This window comes from Camellia sinensis, chromosome 2, assembly GCF_055761805.1.
Source record: "Camellia sinensis isolate YWXY chromosome 2, ASM5576180v1, whole genome shotgun sequence".
Lineage (NCBI taxonomy): Eukaryota > Viridiplantae > Streptophyta > Magnoliopsida > Ericales > Theaceae > Camellia > Camellia sinensis.
The window spans coordinates 122665608-122688048 of NC_138962.1; the positions used below are offsets into that span (position 1 = coordinate 122665608).

General features: G+C 38.7%; 1 protein-coding gene across 2 annotated transcripts in view; it reads left to right on the forward strand.

The window, feature by feature from the left end:
* LOC114289418 (SNF2 domain-containing protein / helicase domain-containing protein / F-box family protein) overlaps positions 1–22441 on the forward strand; it is a 33542-nt gene that overhangs the window by 1716 nt on the left and 9385 nt on the right. For both annotated transcript variants that reach the window (XM_028233141.2, XM_028233142.2), the window contains exons 2-5: positions 12402–15035; positions 15126–15339; positions 15459–15728; positions 15875–15934. In XM_028233141.2, coding sequence (XP_028088942.2) covers positions 12402–15035; positions 15126–15339; positions 15459–15728; positions 15875–15934 — 3178 coding nt within the window. The remainder of the gene's footprint in view (positions 1–12401; positions 15036–15125; positions 15340–15458; positions 15729–15874; positions 15935–22441) is intronic.

Sequence of the window (22441 nt, forward strand, 5' to 3'; positions counted from 1 at the left end):
GTGATGAGAAAAAGAGAAAGAGAGACAATGGTGTTGTTTGGTGCAGCACATTGTAAGCTAAAAGCTAATAGTCCAAACGTAGAAGCTAAAAGCATCCCTCTACCTATGTTACACGGACTCTTCTATTTCTCTCACAATACCCGTGTCCATCGGACAGTGTTATTAAAAGCACGCCTAAGCGCAAAGCCCAGCCACGCCCACCCCTTGCGCCTTGCAGTGGTCAAGGCGAGGCGATTTCACTGAGGCGCGATTAAAGCGCATGACTCGAGCTAGGCGCATTTAAGCCCAAGGCGCAGGCCTTGAGGGCTTTTTTTTTTTTTTCATACAAATTGGACCACCAAGATTTCATGGGTCAGCTACAGCAGATTATTTCCTTCAAATATACTTGAAGATTTAGCCCAAATTAGCGACCACGAAAGAAACACCAAGCCCTAATCCAAATCTCCAAAAAAGTTCTTCTCTTCCAGTCATCTTCCAACGCAGGCCTCAGTCGTCTTCCAGTCTAGGATGTGCAGGTATGTTCTTCTCTTTGTTTCTTCGTCTCTTCTTCCCCTTCTCTTCGTCTGCTTGTTCGTCAGTCTTCTCTATCTTCGTCTTCTTCTTCTTCTTCTTCGTCTGTTCTTCTCTTCGTTAGTCTTCTTCTTCGTCTTTACTTTTTTGCTTATACCTATATGCCTTCTTTTTCTTTTATTTTTTGCTTTTCTGCTTTTCTTCTTCTCTTCTCTTTTTTTTTTTTTTTTGTTGCCTTCTCATCTATTTGAACCTTTTTTTTTTTTTTTATTCTGAATTGCTCTGTTTCTTCTCTACTTCTATGATTTAGATGACATCTGAAAGTACAAGAAAAGATTTTGCATGGAAATATGCACATCAGTTAGATCCTAAGAACCCAAATCAATTCAAGTGTAATTTTTGTGGTAAAGTATCTAATGGAGGGGTTTATAGAGTCAAACAACATCCTATTGGAGGGGTTTATAGAGTCAAACAACATCCTATTGGAGGTTCAAGGAATGTCACAGCTTGTCAAAAATGTCCACCTGATGTTAGGGAAGAGATAAAGAGTATATGGGAAACAAGAAAACACAGAAAGAGCAAATGAACTTGTTGCCTCATTTTGATGAGATGAACAATGATCTTGAAGAGGATGAAGATGACATTGCTTTTGAGATTCATCGACCTCGTGGATCAAGTGGTAAATCATTGCCAAGCAATCAAAATAGTTTTTTTGCTGGATTAAAAAGGTTGAAGAAGAAGGGGCCCATGGATGTATTCTACACACCCAATCCTGATTTTGTGGTGCAAAATAGCAAAAGGAAAACAAACAACAATTGATGACAATGATCCTTATAAGAAAGAATTAAGAGACCGAGCAGTGATAAGAATCACAAGGTGGATGTATGATGCAGGTATAGCTTTTAATGCAGTTAGTTATGATAGCTTTGGACCAATGGTTGAAGCTATTGGGCAGTATGGTCCTGGTATGAAACCTCCCAATTTCCATGAAGTGCGGGTTCCATATCTGAAGAAAGAGTTGAATCATACAAATGAGTTGATGAGGATTCATAAAGAGGAATGGGTGAAATATAGGTGTTCCTTGATGTCAAATGGATGGACTTCGCAGAATGGGAGGACTTTGATTAATTTTTTAGTCAATTGTCCTAGAGGAACTATGTTTGTTGAGTCCATTGATGCTTCAAGCTATTCAAAGGATGGGTAAAAATTCTTCAAACTACTTGATAAGTTTGTGGATGATGTTGGAGAAGTTAATGTAGTCCAAATTATCACAGATAGTGCCTCAGCTAATGTGTTGGCTGGTAATAATCTTTTGTCTTGATTCTTAAAAATATGTACTTACTAGCTAGTTAGTTAGTTAGTTTAGTTGTTATTAAATAATCTTCTGTGTTTTGTTTCTATAATTTTAAATAGGTAAGTTTTTGGAGGCAAAGAGACCGCACCTCTTTTGGACACTATGTGCAGCTCACTGCTTGGATTTGATACTAGAAGATATTTTCAAATTGCCACATATGAAGAAGACATTTGACAGGGCTATCTGGGTACACGGTTATATTTATAACTGTCCAGGTGTGTTGAATATGATGAGGATGTTTACACAGTTAAAGAATTTGGTTAAGCCTACAAAGACAAGATTTGCAACAACCTTTCTCACTCTATCTAGGATTCATCAACAAAAAAAACAACTTGAGAAAGATGTTCACTTCGGAGGAATGGACAAGCTCCAAATGGGCAAAGGAGCCAAAGGGTAAACAAGCAACATAGATTATGTTGATGCCATCATTTTGGAATTTGGCTGTCTATGCTCTAAAGGTCTCAGGTCCACTTGTGCATGTGCTTAGGTTGGTTGATTCTGAGAAAAAACCTGCCATGGGATGCATTTATGAGGCTATGGATAGGGCTAAAGAAAGTATTGCAAAGTCATTTAATAAAAAAGAAGAAAAATACAAGAACATCTTTGAAATCATTGACAATGGGTGGAATATCCAGTTGCATCAACCTCTTCATGCAGCTGGCCATTTTTTGAATCTGGAGTTCTTCTATTGTAATCCAAGTATTGAGCATGATACTGAAATCATGTCAGGGTAGTATAAGTGTGTGTCAAGGTTGGTTCGAGGCACTGACATTCAAGATAAAATCACTCAAGAAATGAGTATTTATACAAAATCTGAAGGTCTCTTTGCGATGCCACTAGCAATTAGGCAGAGAATGACAAGGGCACCAGGTAATTCATTTTACACCATTAACTTTTTCATGCCTCTAGATTAAATCAAAAGTTTCTAGTTGTGCTAAAATTTGTTGCAACTTACAGCGGATTGGTGGTCTGCATATGGTTCTTCAGCTCCAAATTTGCAACAGTTTGCCATAAAAGTTCTTAGCTTAACCTATAGTGCATCTGGTTGTGAAAGAAATTGGAGTGTATTTGAGCATGTGAGCATCTACCTCAAGTTTGGTGAATTCCTTTTTTTTTTTTTTTTTCCTTCTCATATGGTAAATTTTAATACATTCTCTTATTCTTGTAGCTCCACAACAAAAAAAGAAATAGGTTGGAACAACAATGTCTCAATGATTTGGTATTTATTAAGTACAATAGACAATTGAGACGTCGATATGATATGCGTGACACACTTGGATCCCATCACTTTAACAAATATTGATGAAAGCAATGAGTGGTTGGTTGGGAGGATGGATGGAGAAGAGGATGAAGATAACGATAATGTGTTTGATGATGAAAGTTTGACGTGGGGTGATGTTGCTAGAGCTTCTGGTGTTTGGGAAAGAAATAAGCGAACTAGATCAACAACTTCAAAGATACCATCAGCGTCGAGGGCAAGGCCAAGGGGTTCTAGATCATCAAATGCATTGATAGATGAGGAAGAGGTAGATTCAGAGGAGACAGAAGAGGAAGATGTAGAAGGATACAAATCCAATGATGAAGAAGAAGATTATGAATTGCATGCTGTTGATATTGAGGATGATGATGATTGTTAGATCCTCATTGGATAAATGGAAGCAAAGACTTTATGTTTTGTTGGTTTAATTTGTTGATGTTTTGAAATGCATGCTTAAACTTGAAATATTGTTATTAGTTAACCTTTTTGATCATGGATATTCGCGTTTTATGTTTTGAAATGCATGCTTATACTCGTTTGTCTATGTTCAAATAGCGATATTTGTTGGTATTTAGTTTTTAAAATGTTCAATATTGCATTTTGTTTATGTTATACCAGTTAGTTATTTGCTTATATGTCTCATATTAAATTATATTATTTTAACTTGCCATGGTGCACCTTACTTCGATAAAGCCCGCGCCTCGCCTTGCGTCTTTGCGTCTTGCGCCTTACGCCAAAGGCCTCAAGAAACCTTGGCGCCTTGGTGCGCTTATCGCTTTTAATAACACTGGACATTGGTAAGGATATGGGATATGTGTCCGAGCTCGTACCCAATTTAGACACTCAGATCCTTTAATTTGTGACAATACATGAAGAAGAAGAAATTCATTTTTGTTAGTAAAGCAATATTTTTAGCCTCCCACATAAATTAGATATAGAAATTTCATATTTTTTCTGAATCATATTTAATTTCTAATATATTTCTACATAATTTAAAACATCTCATCTGAGAATATTATATAATATGCAATATATATGTGCATATGGCGTGTCCCCGTACCCATATCCAATTTTGGATATGTATCCCAAGATCCAAAGATTTAAATTTATGAAAGTCTGATGCTTGGATATACATCCATACCCGACACTCATACCTGAGTCCATGTAACATAGCCCTCTACTAGTCTTGAAAAAATCAACTTTTTGTTTTTAGCTTGTTTAAGTTATTTCTGTATAATAAGCCATAAGTAAAGTTTTAAAAAGTGACTGCAACTGTTACATAATGTCATTATATATTTTGGGAAGATGATTAAAAGCTGACTTTTTGGCTTTTTTTGTTTTTTTTTAAAAAACGTGCAAAAAATGTGAGAGATGATATGACCCAAAATGGGTTAAAAGCTGCAAGATGGCTTTTAGCCATCTTTCCAAAGTAGCCCTACGTAACGGTTGTGGTGGTTACTGCCACCCCTTATAGCCATTATAGTTGTGTGATAGAAATTCACAGCCGTAATGGATGCCATCATTACGTAAAGGCCGTTACATTGCTGCTACAGCATGGTTACGGCCGTTACGACCGGTACGTTTGTATTTTTATTTTTTTATGATAAATTTTTATATTATTTTTTTTTCTTCTAGTTACATAGAACTTAAGTAAAAATCTTATCTATACATGTTTTTGAATGTCCAATCTTCAAGTTCTACAAAATTTCATTACTTTCTTAATCATATTTGAATATTAACTCATATCTATTTCTCTTATGTTAAATTTATTGAACTAAATTTAGATTTCATGTTATGTACTTGTACATTATTATGTTGACATTTTGTATTTTGAACTTATGTTTATGAGATTATCATTTTTAATATTAGCCATCTTCATTTTTTTTCTTAACAAAGTGGAAGTTATCCATAAGTATAATTAGTAAAGCAAAGTAAATAAATCCAACAATAGGAAAATTCTCCATAGCAACTTAAAACTAATATAAAAATTAGTATAAATATATTGGATCATGTTTTAAAACTAAACAAAAATACTAAGATTCATTTTGAACCCAACAATAGGAAAATTCTCCATAGGGACTTAAAACTAATATAAAAATTAATATATATAGTGGATCATGTTTTTAAACTAAACAAAAATATTAAAAATCATTTTAAATCTCGCTAAATGTCATTATGAAATAAAAACATGCATATCGGTGTGTTTTTCTAAAGTTGTGAAAAGAATTAAAAATTTCACAGTTCTAGCCGCCACCGTTACGCTACGACCATTACACCCTGCAACCTCGTCAACGCTACCGGCACCGTTACGGTAACCACCACCGTTATTTAAAACCTTGGCTATAAGCATAAGATGCATCAAGTAGTTTGGCACAAACTCCCAAAAAAAATAAAATATCAGCAACTCAATTAAGTTGCACCTAACAACCCAATAGAGAGAATAATTTGCAAGAAAAAAGAGGTTTTTTCGAAAATTAGGATTTTCCTTTTAATCACATGTTTTTATACTAATAAGTAAATAAATACGAAAATAGCCCTCAACTCATAACTTCACCCGATCAAGTTGGTGAATAGATATTTCTCATGCCCAACTTGTCCACAATGGGATGAAAACCATATTACTTAGCTCAATGTTATTAAAGGCGCGCCTAGGCCCAAGTCCCATCTAGGCCTAAGGTTTGCGCCTTGTAGTGTTCCAAGCTAGGCGACTTCAATAAGGCGCGCCTAGGTGTGCTCCTTGGCCCAAGTCCCCGTCTAGGCCCAAGGTTTGCGCCTTCTAGCGTTCAAGCGTGCCTAGGTGTGCGCCTAGGCCCAAGTCCCGTCTAGGCCCAAAGTTTGCGCCTTGTAGTGTTCCAGGCCAGGCAACTTTGATAGCACCTAACTGGCCCAAGGCTTGCGTCTTGAGGGCTTTTTTTAGTGTTACTTTAATTGGTTTTGTTTAAAATCTGACCATTGATTTAATATGGTGTAGTTACAGAAGATCCCTACTTTTATTACAGATGCCAATACATTGAGCATTCAACCCCAAATCAATGATAGAAGAAAAATTAAACCTAATTCCTAATCTCCAAAAAACACTAAATGTTTAACATTTCATTTTGTTTATGTTGAACCCTAAATTATTTATTTATATTAAATTATATTTTCTTTTCCGTATAAAGTGCGCCTTCGGTGAAGCCTGTGCCTCGCCTTGCACCTTGAGCCTAAACCCCAAGAGACCTTGGCGCCTTGGTGCGCCTATTGCCTTTAATAACACACACTTAGCTCTTTAGTGAATACATCAGTTAACTGATCTTTTGGTTTCACAAAAGGCATACATATCTTGTTACTATTCACTTTGTCTTTGATAAAATGCTTGTTAATCCCGATGTGTTTGGTTCTATCCAACACTACACGGACTTGTTCATTTTTGGGAGGTACCCGTGTCGACACAACACGACACGACACGGGTACGGGATACAGCCGGGATACAGCGAAATAAAAATAGATACGGTTGATTGTTGTTCTATAATATTTTTGTTATAAAATTTATTTCTTGTTCTGGTTTGAATAGGAAAAGGGTAAGATGAGAAGAAACAAACCAACGAGATAAAGACATTCACGACTTGATTTGAATGGAAACGAAAAGAAAAGAAACTTGAAATGTTGAAGCAAAGTTCAGCAAGATGAAGTCGAAGAGCGATCAAGTTCGAAGTGCGAAGTCGATCTCGTCTTCCTTACCCATACTCATGTCGATCTCTTGTTCTTCTCTCTCTCGATCTCTCTCTCTCTCTCTCTCTCCCTCTCTCTCTCTCTCAAACTGTCTTCTCTCCCGTATGTTCCCTTTCTCTTAACCCAATATTATTTAAAGATAATAATGACTCTTAAGTCCAGCAAGCAACTGACTCCATACTTTTATTTAAATAATATCACACCACTACACTATTTTTATTTAAATATAATGACTCTCTCTCTTTCACCCTACTATTTATAAAGATAATGACTCTCTCTCTCACCCCATTACTTTTAAAATAATGACTTTATAAAGATAATAATTTTATTTAAAAATATTTTTATATTATATTTAATTAATTAAATATTATTTAAAAATATTTTAATGCTCTATTTAATTAATTAAATATTATTTAAAAATTTATTGAGATAAGTTTTTAACACGATAATCTAATAAATATTTTTTAAAAATAACTATTCACCATATTCCCGTACCTGTATCCAAATTTGGATCCATATCTCTGTATCCTCCATTTTCAGTTTTAAGGTGTCCGACTCCTACATATGCACCCACACCCGATACCCATACTCGAGTCTGTGTAACGTAAGACCTATCATGCTAAATAGGATTATGAGCAATGTTAATAGCAACCTTGCTATCACAATACAGTTTCCTGGGTCTACCTCGTAACAAACCTAATTCAGCCAATAAAATTGGAAGCCACATGAGCTCACAATTTTCTTTTGCCATAGCCTAATATTTTGCTTTTACACTCAATCTAGCTGCAACTGTTTTCTTCTTACTTTGCTAAGTCACCAGATTCCCTCCTATAAAGGTACAATAACTTGTGGTAAACCTCCTATCATCAATTGCATCAGCCTAAGAACCACGGACACAGACACGTGACACGACACAAATACGACATGGACACGCAGACATGGCAATTTTCAAAAAATGCAAGACACGACATGTGAGGGATAAGCACAAAATATATAATTTTATTTATTTGTTGTATATAATATATCATTCTAAGACAATAAATAAATGCAATAAACATAAATTTTTATAAATTAATATTATTCTTCCTTTATCATCATATTCTAAGTTATTTTATACAAATTTATGATTAGTTTCATGTATGTCTAATCAATGGGTACGTGTGTCCTCCAAGTGTCCAAAGAGTGTCCAAATCTAAATTCTATTTAAAAAATAGTGTCGGCCGACACGCCACCTTTTTAGAAGTATCCATGCTTCTTCGGCACCAGCCCAATTTGCATCAGTAAAGGCTCCCAACCTCAAATGACCATGATTAGAGAACAATATATTTGTTCTAGGTACTAATTTGAGATGCCTCATAATTCGATTAACTGTATCTAAATGTCCTGTTCGAGGGTTATGTATGAATTGACTTACAACACTAACTGCATATGTAATACCTGGCCTAGTGTAGGAAAGCTATATCAATCTCCGTGCAAGCCTCTAATAGCTTCCCTTGTCTACATGATCTCTGTTACTTCTGCTAAAGTCTGTGATTGGCCTCAATAAGATAACCCATCAGTCTACATCCTAGCATGTCTACTTCCTCAAGTATAGCTAAAATATACTTTCTTTAGAAAATAAAGATGCCTTTGTCTAATCTAGCAATCTCAACCCTAAGAAAGTACCATAGAGGACCAAGGTCTTTGAATTCAAATTCCTTGAATAGTTGAGCTTTGATCCAAGGCATTTCCTCTACATTGTTACTGGTTACTATTATGTCATTCACATAGACAATAAGTACAATGATTTTATCTTCTTGTCGTTTAATGAGCATAGTATAATCAGCATGGCTTTGCTTATATCCAAACCATAGCATAGTCTTAAGGAACCTATTAAACCAAGCTCTAGGAAACTATTTCAATCCATAAAATGCCTTTGTAACTAACCAACCTTCCCCTCAATGGTTGAAGAAGAGAACCTTGGAGGAACATCCATATACACTTCTTCTTCTAGATCACCATGAAGATATGTATTTTTAACATCCAATTGTTGTAATGGTCGTCCCAGATTTGCTATGGTAGAAAGGACAACATGAATGGAATTCATTTTAGCCATTGGAGCAAAAGTTTCCTGATAGTCAATTCCATTGGTCTGAGTAGAGCAACTAGCCTCCCCTTCTATCTCTCAATAGTCCCATCAGCTCTTTGTTTAATAGTGAACTCTTATTTGCAACCCATGAGCCTTTTTCTCGATGGTAGAGAAACTAATTCCCAAGTGCCATTCTTACTCGAAGCTCTCATCATCTCTACCATAGCCTCTTTGCACCTAGGATCATTGAGTGCTTCCTTCCCTTAGTAGTAGGAACCTTCTACTCGACTAGCGTTTCTTACTAAGAACGTGATTTGGCATTCCCAAGCAAGAAATTTATAAGAAACTAGCTCCCAATTGAGATAGAAACCTCTCAAATATATAAATCTTATAGAAAAAAAAAAAATTTTAAAAATTGAAACTTATTCTAGTAGTTTCTGTTTATATAATATTCATTTATACTTCATAAAGACAATTTGTAGTTGATATGAATTTCTAATATTTATTCATATTTTAATGCATTTATTACAACTAAGCAATGAAAAATAATTGTTAGAATGTTTTTATATATTTAATTAATAATTATATACACGCTCCCATAGACACTCTCAACCTAAGAAACTTCTATATGACCTCTCTCCTCCCCCTCTCCCCCCCCCCCCCCGCCCCCCCGCTTCCACTTGCACTCTCATGGTGTGGTGATCAAACTTTGGCATCTCAGTTTCCGTTGCTATTTCAGATTGCTATGCAGTAGGGCGCGGGGGTGGCTTCTTACTTGACTTTAGTAGATGGAAGGGTGGCATGGGATTTGAGGCTTCATAGGGCAGTGTTTGATTGGGAGGTTGGCCAGTTGGTAGATCTTATGGTTTGCTCGTATGGGATTTAGGGGGTTGGGTTGGGGGAGGATGGTTTGGTTTGGTGTGGTGTGGTGTGGTGTTGTAAAGGGGTTAAAGGGGTTTTTTTGGTGTCATCATTTTATTGGGCTCGAGTGGGCTTTTGGGGTGTTCCTTTTCCTTGGCAAGGTGTGTGGTTTGCTATCAAAATGATTCCGGTTGGTGCAGTGGCACGTATATCGATTTTGGCTGCCATTTTGGGGTGCAAGGTGGCTGCATTGCCCACTACTTATTTGGGGTTACCTTTGGGTGCTTCATATAAGGCGAAAGGGGTGTGGGATGGGGTGGTGGGCAGGGTGCAGCGTCGCTTGGCCAGCTGGAAACGCCAATACCTTTCAAAGGGGGGGCGAGTGGCTCTGATAAAGAGTGTGCTCTCGAGCATACCAACTTATTTTATGTCTGTGCATGTCATCCCTGTGTCTGTTGCTAAGCGGTTAGAGAAGTTATAGAGGGATTTCTTATGGGTGGTGGTTCTGAGTCTTTTCATTACCGTTTAGTAGCTTGGGATCAAATTTGTTCTCCTAAGATGATGGGGGGGGGGGGGGGGGGTTTGGGATTCAGAGTTTGGTTTCGTTCAATTTGGCCCTTCTGGGGAAGTGGTTATGGCGGTTTGGGGTCGAAAGGGAGCGGTTGTGGAGGACAGTGGTGGGGGTTAAATATGGCTTAGGATGGGGGGATTGGAGTATTGGGGAGGTTACACAGTCACATGGACGGAGTTTATGGAAAGGTATTTGGTTAGGCCGGGAGGAGTTTTTGAAAAGGGTTAGTTTTAAGGTTGGGGTGGGGGATTGAGTTCGGTTTTGGAGGGATAGGTGGTGTGGTGAGATGGCTTTGGAGGTGATGTTCCCATTGATTTTTCGTCTTGTGATTGATCGAGAGGCGACGGTGGCATCTTATGCTCAAATTCAAGGCCAAGTCGTGGTGTGGCATGTTGGTTTGCGGCGGGATGTGCAGGATTGGGAGGCGGACCAGTTGCTGGATTTGTCTGGATTTGTTGGGCTTTTTGTATGGGCTTCGGTTTGGGGGGGTTTGGAAGGATTCTTTGTGGTGGGATGGGTCCAAGTCCAAAGGGGTATTTTTTGTGTCTTCTTTTTATCATTCGCTTTCGGGAAGGGATGGGATGCCGTTCCCATGGAAGACTGTTTGGGTGGTGGGTTGTCCATCCAAAGTTACTTTCTTTGTGTGGACAGCAATTTTAGGGCTTATTCTGACGATTGATAATTTGGTTCATCGAGGACATGTTTTAGTAAACTGGTATAGCATGTGTTGTCGGGATGCAAAAACGGTGGATCACTTGCTGATTTGTTGTCCGGTGGTGTCTCGTCTTTGGATGGTTATTGTTGCTATCTTCGGTTTGGCTTGGGTTCAGCCTAAGACAGTGTGGGCAGTGTTACAAAGTTGGGCTGGGGGAAGGGTTGGGAAGCTTTCCCGTCGGATGGCTTGGAAGTTGGCTAGTCATTGTCTATTGTGACTCGTTTGGTTGGAGTGTAATAGGCGAGTATTTTGGGGGGAGATGCGTTTGGTGGCATGGTTGGAGAGGCGTTTGTTCATTGTCTTGCATAGTTGGTTATCATTATCAGTGGATCCGGATGTTTTGACCTTTGTTGATCTTGTAGAGGAGTTGATTTAGTTGTTTTTGTTTGCGGTTTAGTGCTATTTTGTTTATATTTGCTGTTAGTTGGTAAGTTTAATTTTGTCTTCTTTGTATCGGTTAAAAATCTGGGGCTTGACATGTATCGCTAGGTGATCAAACCAATCAAGAAAGAGATTTCATTAGAGAGAAAATTCCAAAATGGGTACAAGAACTCTCGAGCTCTGAAATATTCAATATCAAAATATTATAAACTGAATACTAGAGATGCCTAACCACCTATTTATAGGATAAAAGACCCAACTAACTCTAACTAACTCTTATAGTGCTAAACATAACAGCCATACTAGTTCTAACTACATCACTAGGATTATTTTATGTGGTTGGTTCTATGGTCTGTTTCGTGTTCGTAGTCTTGTTTTTTAGTCCACTTTAATTGAGAGTGCTGAAATTGGTATAGATTGGACACACATAATGCACGAAGTGGCTGCTCTCAGATTTAAACAAGCATTTTCATGCTTCTTTACCGTCGAGACATAGCTTCATGAACTACTAATATTGCCAAGACATGGATTCCTGATGCTGTCTCAGTGATTGCTTTTGCTAGATTTGGCTGACTTAATGAAATGTAACTTTGTGCTTCTACATAATTGAGAGTGCTGAAATTGGTATAGATTGGACACACACATAATGCACAAAGTGGCTGATATCAGATTTAAACAAGCGTTTTCATGGTTCTTTGCCTTCGAGACATGGCTTCATGAACTAAATTGCCAAGACATGGATTCCTGATGCTGTCTCAGTGATTACTTTTGCTAGATTTGGCTGAGTTCATGAAATGTAACTTTGTGCTTCTACATAATTCTCTGGTTGTGTGGACTCATCACACTACAAATTACACCCTGAATCATGACTAACTACACAAGTTTAAATGTTGCTTTGAAGTTCATATTTGCATTAATTGCCTGCTTGTTGTATGTTTGTCTCACTGACTCGGTTTTGGCCATTTTCTGCAGTTGTCACTGGGAGAAAAGAAGTTCATTGCTCATTAGTAATGGAAATGTTTTCAACTCCGATCGTGAAGATATTAACTGCATTTGGAAACTCTCTGATTGCCATGTTCTTGGATGCAAACTGCATTGCAGTTTTCCTGATACATCTAAGAGAAAACTATTTGAACTTCATGAAATTTTTAAGAACTTACCTAGTGTGGCAAAGAAAGGAAATGTTGATTCTTCAAGAGTGAACCCTGCAGATGCTTCTCGTGAATCTGGTATTTGGGAGGTATCAGATGATGTGTTGATTAAAATTCTGAATGCACTAGGTCCTATTGACCTTGTCAGGGTTTCAGCCACATGCCGCCATCTAAGATTGTTGACAGTATCAGTTATGCCATGTATGAAACTTAAACTTTTTCCTCATCAACAGGCAGCGGTTGAGTGGATGTTACAGCGTGAGCGGGATTCTGAATTATTGCCACATCCTCTGTACATGGATTTCTTAACTGAAGACGGGTTTGGTTTTTATATAAATACTGTTTGTGGTGAAATAGTCACGGAATCAGTTCCCACAATTAGAGATTTCCGTGGGGGAATGTTCTGTGATGAACCTGGATTAGGTAAGACTATAACCGCCCTTTCCCTTATTCTGAAGACGCAAGGAACAATGGCAGAGCCCCCAGATGGAGTGCAAGTAATCTGGTGTATGCATAATGCTGATCAGAGATGTGGTTATTATGAGCATAATGGTGACGTCACCAGTGGTAACATCTTATCAAATAAAAGGGCTTTGGGTCATCATGCTCGAAGGCAACAATTCTCTTTCAGTAAATTGACTCCGAGGGAGAATATTAAATGCCCATCCCAAGAAAGAGTCAGTTTTTTGGATTCTTCAGTGCCAATTGTAGGATCTACTGATTTATGTCCATTTGATGGAATTGATCCACCCACAGCTGCCTGCTCTACTCCAGCAACACATGTAGTTCGATGCACAAGGAGCTTCAGTCGCATTAGGAGAAATCTTCTTCACACATATGAAGTAGAGTCTGACTTTTCTGACGAATGCAAGGTTCGGAAAAAATCAAGTAAAAGAAAGTGTGCTTCCAATGGCCCACGATGTGGCTCTCTAGACAAGCAAATTGGTGTATCTTGTGGATCACTGAACGATAGCAAGAGGCCTAGGAAGCCCGCTGCTGATCATTCTGAATATAATGAAACCTGGGTACAGTGTGATGCTTGTCGCAAGTGGCGGAAGCTTGAAGATGCAAGTATGGCAGATGATACCACAGCATGGTTTTGTAGTATGAACAGTGACCCATTACATCAGAGTTGCAGTGTTCCAGAAGAATCTTGGGATTACCGTCAGTCCATTACATACTTACCAGGTTTCCACACCAAAGGAACTCCTGGGGGGAAGGAAGAAAATGTGTCATTTTTCACCAGCGTGCTTAAGGAGCACTATGCACTAATTAATTCTGAAACGAAAAAGGCCTTGACTTGGTTGGCTAAACTTTCACCAGACAAACTGTCAAAAATGGAAACAACTGGTTTGTTACAGCCTATCTTGAGCACTCGAGTGGTATTCAGAGGCGATGAGCATGAATTTCATAAAATATTTCAGGCATTTGGTCTAATAAAGAGCATAGAAAAGGGTTCTACTAGGTGGTACTACCCAAGAACCCTCGAAAACTTGGTTTTTGATTTGGCTGCCTTCAGAATTGCTCTTTGCGAGCCTTTGGATTCCTTAAGGTTATATTTGTCAAGGGCAACTCTTATTGTTGTTCCGTCAAACTTAGTGGATCATTGGAAAACCCAAATTCAAAAGCATGTCAGCCCTGGTCAGTTGCGCCTTTATGTCTGGACAGATCATAAAAAGCCTTGTGCACACAATCTGGCTTGGGACTATGATGTTGTTATTACTACCTTCAATCGTTTAAGTACTGAGTGGAGTCCCCGTAACAGAAGTGTATTGATGCAAGTTCACTGGCATAGGGTCATACTAGATGAAGGGCATACCCTTGGCTCAAGTCTTAACTTGACAAACAAATTGCAAATGGCTATTTCACTGACAGCTTCAAATCGTTGGTTATTGACGGGAACACCAACTCCTAACACACCCAACAGTCAAGTATCTCATCTCCAGCCCATGCTTAAGTTCCTTCGTGAGGAAGCTTATGGACAGAATCAGAAGTCATGGGAAACTGGCATTCTTAGACCATTTGAAGCAGAGATGGAAGAGGGTAGATCACGTTTGTTGCAGTTACTTCATAGGTGCATGATTAGTGCAAGAAAAGTAGATTTGCAAACAATTCCTCCTTGCTTAAAAAAAGTGACATTTCTTGATTTTACCGAGGAACATGCAAGAAGTTATAATGAATTGGCAGTCACAGTACGGCGTAATATATTAATGGCTGATTGGAACGATCCGTCTCATGTTGAAAGTTTACTGAACCCAAAGCAATGGAAGTTTCGAAGTACTACTATCAGAAATGTGAGGCTGTCTTGCTGTGTTGCTGGACATATTAAAGTAACAGATGCCGGGCAAGATATTCAGGAAACAATGGATATTTTAGTTGGAAATGGCCTGGATCCTATTTCGGAAGAGTATGCTTTCATAAAATATAACCTACTATATGGTGGAAGCTGTATGAGGTCAGATATGCCTTTTGTCGTCTCATGTGACATTTTTTAATTTGGATCTACATATTATGTTTTGATTACTGATGGTTTCTTATTTGTTAGGTGCAAAGAATGGTGCCGTTTACCTGTCATTACACCCTGCCGGCATCTTTTATGCCTTGATTGTGTTGCTTTGGATAGTGAAAGATGTACTTTCCCTGGCTGTGATAACTTGTATGAGATGCAGAGTCCTGAAATATTAACCCGTCCAGAAAATCCTAACCCAAAGTGGCCTGTTCCCAAAGACCTCATTGAGTTACAGCCGTCATATAAACAGGCAAGCTTAGTTCCACATTGTTGTTTCTTCTTCTTTTTTTCCCTTTTTTATATGATTATTATTATTATCTGTGATCAATATTTTCTTTTCTTTTACATATCTTCATGGTGTTGGTTCAGGATGACTGGGATCCTGATTGGCAATCAACATCTAGCAGTAAAGTTGCTTATCTTGTTCAGAAGCTGAAAGATTTGCAGGAAGCTAATAAAATGATTGGTTTCTCCATAGATGAGGGAAATGATGCCAAGCATTTTGAGAAGTTTCTTTGTCTTTCTGAGAAAAGTGATTCTGGTACACTGTTACACCAGTTTGAGTCTTGCAAGACACTTCCAGAGAAAGTTCTAATCTTTTCTCAGTTTCTTGAGCATATACATGTCATCGAGCAGCAGGTAGCTCTGATCTAGCATGGAATACAAATGGATAATATAATTTTCCTTGTGTAAATTACAGGCTATTGCCATTATTGTTTATGTTTTCTTTTTTGTTGCTGTTGCTGTTATTGTTTTCACTATTATTGTGTTCATTTTTTGGACAGTTAACTGGTGCTGGTATCAAATTTGCTGGGATGTATAGTCCAATGCATTCTGGCAACAAGGTATGCATCAAGGTGTTATATATCTCTTTTGAACATCATCCATTTTAAACCCTGTTGTTTGGCACTGAGAACTTTACCCCCTGACGTTTAAAAATATCCAAAATGTCCTCATGTGGTTTATGATTTAAGTATTTAGCTGAGTTAGTGTTGTAGTTGAGCTAGCTTGGTAGCTTTGTCTATAAATATAGGTGGTTAACTTTTGATATTTTGAAGATTGAATTTCTTTTCAGAGCAAAGCTTTTGAATTCCCAATTGGGAAATTGTCTCTAGGGAAATTTCACTCTCTTTGATCTTTGATTCTGCCTTCATTTTGTTCCTAACTGGCTGATGAATTCACAATCGAGGAAAAAATAACAGTTTTGCTCTTAGATTGCAGTGTGTGATTGGATTCAAATTTCGTCACAGGTGTTAAAATCGTCAATCGACTGAAACTAAGCTTCAATTTTAATTGAAGACACCTCTGTTGGATTACAGAAATCATAGTGATTCTGGAGTCGACCGAGTTTTGGAGTCGGATCCTGGAACATCGCAAACCCAAGCTGACAGTTGTGATCTTCTTCGTAGTCTGGAAACGAAATTGAGAACTTCATACTTTGAGCCTTTCGAACTCAGATGTGTATGAACTTTGAATTCGAGTCACATAAAGTCATTTATGACTGAATCACGATTACATAACTCAGTTGTGAGTGACTTCGATCATGACTGAGCATCTGTTTGTTCATTGTCGTTTACAAATCAAAGCTGGTTGCTAAGTGGTTCTGTCCTTGATTGAAGCCGCAATTTGTTCAATGTCAAACCCTAGGTGACAGTTGAAGCCAATTGTGCAATTCCTGTGTGAATCTCCAATTGAATTTCAGTTTGGAGGTTGTGTGCCTGATGTAGAAAAGAAGGAAGAGAAAGGAGAGAAGAAGAGGGAGAAGAGGACCACAACCCTAAACACTGCGGCAACTTTAAACACTCAACAATATTCCAAAGCTTCATAATACATAAGTAAACCTTAATGCTCATATGCTAAAATCCCTAGTAAAAATAGGAAACTGAATCCTAATAAAATAGGAAAACAAATATAATAAAAATCCTAACCAAAATAAAACTCTTAATTAAACTCACATGTTACACATCATTCTCCCTGACTGCGAAAAAAAACTTGTCTTCGAGTTACCCTTTTAAATATTGAATTCATCCATGACAGAGAATCAAATACTTCGAATCTGCTGCTTGCTTTGTTTTCGTCCCATCCCAACTTCCTCACTTCCAAGGTGTTGATGAGGTTCACTAAACCTAGACACAAAGGAAATCTTCAATACCAATCAAATCAGTTCTTTGTAACTTCACAAAGCAATTAGTTAGAGCATCAATAGGGTCCAACAAGTTGAGTGCATTTGTAGGTTCAAGAGGCTCTTCTTTCGGTATGAGGATTGTCTATGTGCTATGAAGCATGGATACTCCAAAATTGTCTACGTATGAGTATCAGATATGCATCCAATATGGCGGGATATGAATCGGATATGGCAAAAGAGTATCCGATTTTTTTAATTATTTTTTTGAATTTCAAATAAGTTTCGGATACATATGGAGACGTGTAGGTGTAGGATACCTACTGGAAACTTTGGGGATACAGCGGGGTCAAAAACATAAATTTTAAAACTTTTTTTGGGGGGTCAAACTTGTTAAAATTGAGATATTATTGATTGATGTCTTACAAGATTGTTTAATTACAATTCCTATACAATCTATATATAGAAGAAAATGTGGTAGTAGGTGTAGTGGAGGTGATAGTGGGTTAGGTGAAGTGGAGTGTGTGGTGAAGTGGAGGTAGGTGAAGTGGAGTGTGTAGTGGAGTAGGTGAAGGTAAAGATGGGAAATTCTAACAGCCCCCCGCAAACTCAAGGAGGATAGAAACTAACCAACTTGAGTTTGAAGAGAGGAATAAAACAAGAAAATACATAAAAATAAAAGAGGATAGGAGACACTGTATGGTCGTGTCAGACCGATGTAGAAGACAGTTTATGGGGTCATGTCGGACCGTTGTAGCAGACAATGTTGTGACAGTTTACGGAGTCTTGCTGGACCCTTGTAGAAACTAACCGGAATCAATGTCGGGACAGTTTACAGAGTCTTGTCGGACCCTTGTAGAAACTAACCGGAATCTATGTCGGGACAGTTTACAGAGTCTTGTCGGACCCATAAAGGAGCTAACCGGAATCAATGTCGGGACAGTTTACAGAGTCTTGTCGGACCCTTGTAGAAACTAACCGGAATCTATGTCGGGACAGTTGACAGAGTCTTGTCGGACCCATAAAGGAGCTAACCGGAATCAATGTCGGGACAGTTTACAGAGTCTTGTCGGACCCTTAAAAAGTCGCACCCTCAAAAGGTGTGCCCAATCTTTCAAAAGGCGTGCCATCAAAAGGCGTGCCCAATCCATCAAAAGGCGTGCCCAATCCATAAAAAGGCGTGCCATCAAAAGGCGTGCCAAGTTGTCGGGCGTCAAGAGGCGCGCGATGCGCGTGGCTTGCCCTGGCTATTTAAAACAAGGTTGAGGCGAAGGCTGTGCATACGAGTCTGAAACCTCTGAACGCTCGGAGAGCTTGTCTCTGCAAATCTTGAAACACCCGGAAACCAACCCTTCTCTGAAACACTTAGCAACTCAAAAAACATGGCCTCTTCTTCCCGTCCAGTTACCCAGAACCTGCTCACGCTCTTTCCAGAACTGAACGAGCCCACAAGAGAAATAACTGGTGCGGTGGCCAGTGAACCGCAACCAAACACCTCTGGTTTTGCTCCATTGAACTTTCCGATGCGGTCGGTGGAGCAAAAAATGGCGATGCAAACTGATATTGAGGCTAATCAGTATACTCTGAAGTCATGCGTGGAAACCATGACGGCGGTCACAAATTTGTCGAACCGGCTGCAGAGTAGGACAAATGAGGTGCAGCATTTAAACTCCCAGCTGGCTCTGCTCCAACGCATGTATAAGGATGCGCGAGCAGAGATAAGCGTGCTAAGGACAGAAAATAAGGAACTGAAGCGGAAGGCCACCGTGATGTTCCGATTTGGAGGTCCGCCATATGCTGCAGTGGAGGAGCAGGGAGTAGTGATCATGCCCAGTGGAGTGGGAAACACGGAGGCAACACCGGCAAGGGCTGCCCAGGACGGAGGCAAAAAGAAGAGACCGGCGGCAGAGTAGGTCGGTGGGTGGCCGTCTGCAGAAAAGAAAACAAAGCTGTTGTTGTTGTGATGTTTTATGTATTTTTGTTGTTGTTGTTGTTGTTTTTTTTTTTTTTTTTTTTTTTTTTTTTTTGTGTAAAATGTGGATCGGGATTGATCCCGATATGAATAAAATGAGTGTATTGTGCAAATCCGAATGGCGTGAAGGGACAAGACGGAGCAGAAAAATTAAACTAGAATGAATTTTTTTTTTTTTTTTTTTTTTTTTTTTTGGTGGGTGTAATAATAATAATAATAGTAATAATAATAATAATAGAAGAGAGAGTGGGGGACATGATGATGAGGATAAAAGGAATAAAACAAAAAAGTGGTTGTGAGGTGGTTGATGTTTGTGCTCGGTGGACTAGGATAGTGGAGGTTAAGATATTATAATGGATTGGTGTGATAGGAGAGAGAGAGAGAGAGACCAAGACCAAGGGGACAAACTCAGTGGCTTTAGAAGAAAAAGAAAAAAAGGTATGGATTGGGGCAAAAGTTGGCTGCTTCGGGGTCTGTACAGTTTGTGGTGGCCATCTGGGTCATGTTTTTAAAAGTGTTTGTGGTGGCCATCTGGGTTTGAGAAAGCATAGTGAAAAAAGCAAGCGGAAGATGGACGGTTCTATGCTGCAATATGTGCAGCTCCTGCCGTGGCACTTGGATCATGGGGTTTGTTGAAGGAGAAAAAAAAAAAAGCAACGTGCTATCCATCTTTTATGGAGCAACTATCATCTGCTACAACCGCAGTTGAATCAATAGTGCAGCAGGATGGAAAAGTTGTGACAAGTCGTGGGCCTGGCACTGCCATGGAGTTCTCCGTTGCACTGGTTGAGCAATTATTTGGGAAAGATAAAGCCAATGAAGTATCTGGGCCATTGGTGATGCGTCCTAATCATGGAGATGAATATACAGTGCTTGAGCTAAACCCAATGGAGTGGACATTTGACAACTGTCCAAAGATTCTTGTACCTGTTGCTGATGGCACTGAGGAAATGGAAGCTGAGAGAGAGGCACATCGAAATAGAGTTTGCTCGACAGAATTCGATTTCGCCGGAGAGTTTCGGAGTCAGTGGAAGACGAAACACCGGTGGATGAAGAAGCCATGGTCGAAATACAGAGAGAGAGATGGAGAGACCATGCCCGAGGGAGGGGCTAGCACAGTGGCTGAGATAGAGGAAGCTAGGGTATGTGTAGAGGTCCGGCGGGCGGCCAAGGCGAGGTTGCCGCCCGCCGGTGAAGCAGAATGACCAGGTTCTTAACCTTGCTCTGATACCATGTTAAAATTGAGATATTATTGATTGATGTCTTACAAGATTGTTTAATTACAATTCCTATACAATCTATATATAGAAGAAAATGTGGTAGTAGGTGTAGTGGAGGTGATAGTGGGTTAGGTGAAGTGGAGTGTGTGGTGAAGTGGAGGTAGGTGAAGTGGAGTGTGTAGTGGAGTAGGTGAAGGTAAAGATGGGAAATTCTAACAAAACTATAAAAATATTAAACTTGAAGTTGAAATAATAGGAATCAAACTGCTTACAACTCTCAGCAGCATCCTAACATCAAATGATGAGAATCGAAAAGGAACCCTAACCTCAAATCGGTTATCAGCGAAGAAAAGAGGTGGGCCAAGAATTCGATCGTAGATCATTGATCTCTCTGTCTCAATCTACCAACAATAGGACTCCTGCTTCCTCTCTATGTCTCGATCGACCAGCAACAGGACACTCTCTCTCTCTCTATTTCGTTTGGTATTTCTTCTCACTTCGGTTCTTCTTCTTCTTCTTCTTCTTCTTCTTCTTCTTCTTCTTCTTCTTCTTTTTTTTTTTTTTTTTTTTTGTGTGTGTGTGTGTGTGTGTTCTCTTTCATTAACAATCTCATGTTATATTTTTTATTATTTTAACTTTATATTAACGAAGAGTAGGTTAGGTTATGGCGTCTGGATCCTTTGGAGTCCATATTTCCTATAGTGTTCCCACAGTGAAATGGAATGATGTTTTACCCAAAACGACGTTATTTTGATTAAGGCAGAACGTCTCCTCCACCATCCACTGCCCCCTTTCTCTCCCCCTGCTTCTCTTCTTTTTCTTCTCCCAAAACCCTAGATCTAGGGTTTTTAGAAGCTGCAGTGCCACCCATAAGATGGTAGCACGCTGCCCAAAGTTATATTTTGAGTTTCAATGTTTGTAAAGAAAATGTCCAAAATTCCAAACACATACATTGCAAAAAATAAGAGTAATGTATACGCAAATGTATATTAGGCCTACAGAATAATCATCACGGAGCACTCGCATACAACAAATCAAAAACTCCTGATGCTTCGTTTGTAGAAAGTCAGTATTGCCAAAATTGTAGAAACAAATATAGACCAAAAGTATATATATAGGGAGAGGGGAAGATAGAGCTGAAAAATGCTTGTCGGAAGGGTAGTAGATATCAAAGATGATGATGTGGTGACCGCAATTGTCCGGATCACAATCTGATGGGCGGCGGAGGGGTGGGGTGACCAGAGGAGGAGACTTTGACTGTTCTCTCTCTCTCTCTCTCTCTGGTTTTTTATATATATATATATATATATTTTTTAATTTTTTTTTTGAGCCATAATCAAAATGACGTCATTTTGGGCTAAATGATGTCGTTTCATTTCATTGAATGAACACTTAAGGAAATTTGGACTCCAAAGGATCCGAATGCTGGGTTTTGACATCTTTTCCTGCATTGTTTATTTATTTAATTTTAAGTGAAGCCTTTGAATTTTACATAAATGTACTACATTTCCATATGATACTAGAAATATTAACGAATGTACTATTGCTTTTGGTTTTATTTTATATTACATAACCAAAAATGAAAAATTAATAATTAATAATTTTTTTACAAACGTATTCTCGCTGACCCATATCCTATTTTTTTAGATTTTACTGTATTGTTATATCCGTATTGTATCATATCCATATCCCGTATGTGAATACGTGCTTCCTAGTCTATGTGAGAGCAGCTTCTTGTACTTCAAATTTTCTTCTGAAAGAATTTCACTTTGCTCAAGCATCAGAACTGCTTGGTCAACAAGTTCCGCTTGATCCTCACAAGGATTCTGAAGAAGTTTTGAAGTATCTCCTAAAACAAGGGTCAACAATTTATCCAAAGTTTGATTATGTCCTATACAAAATTGATAGTGTCTGCGCCAAGGAGGCCTTAAATCCTTGTAGGTTTTGATGTTAAGTCATCAAATTTTGAGTTAACTCAACGTTGATGAACATGGGCTAAAGAGGAGGAAGTTAACTTTTTATTTTTTTTAGCTACTGT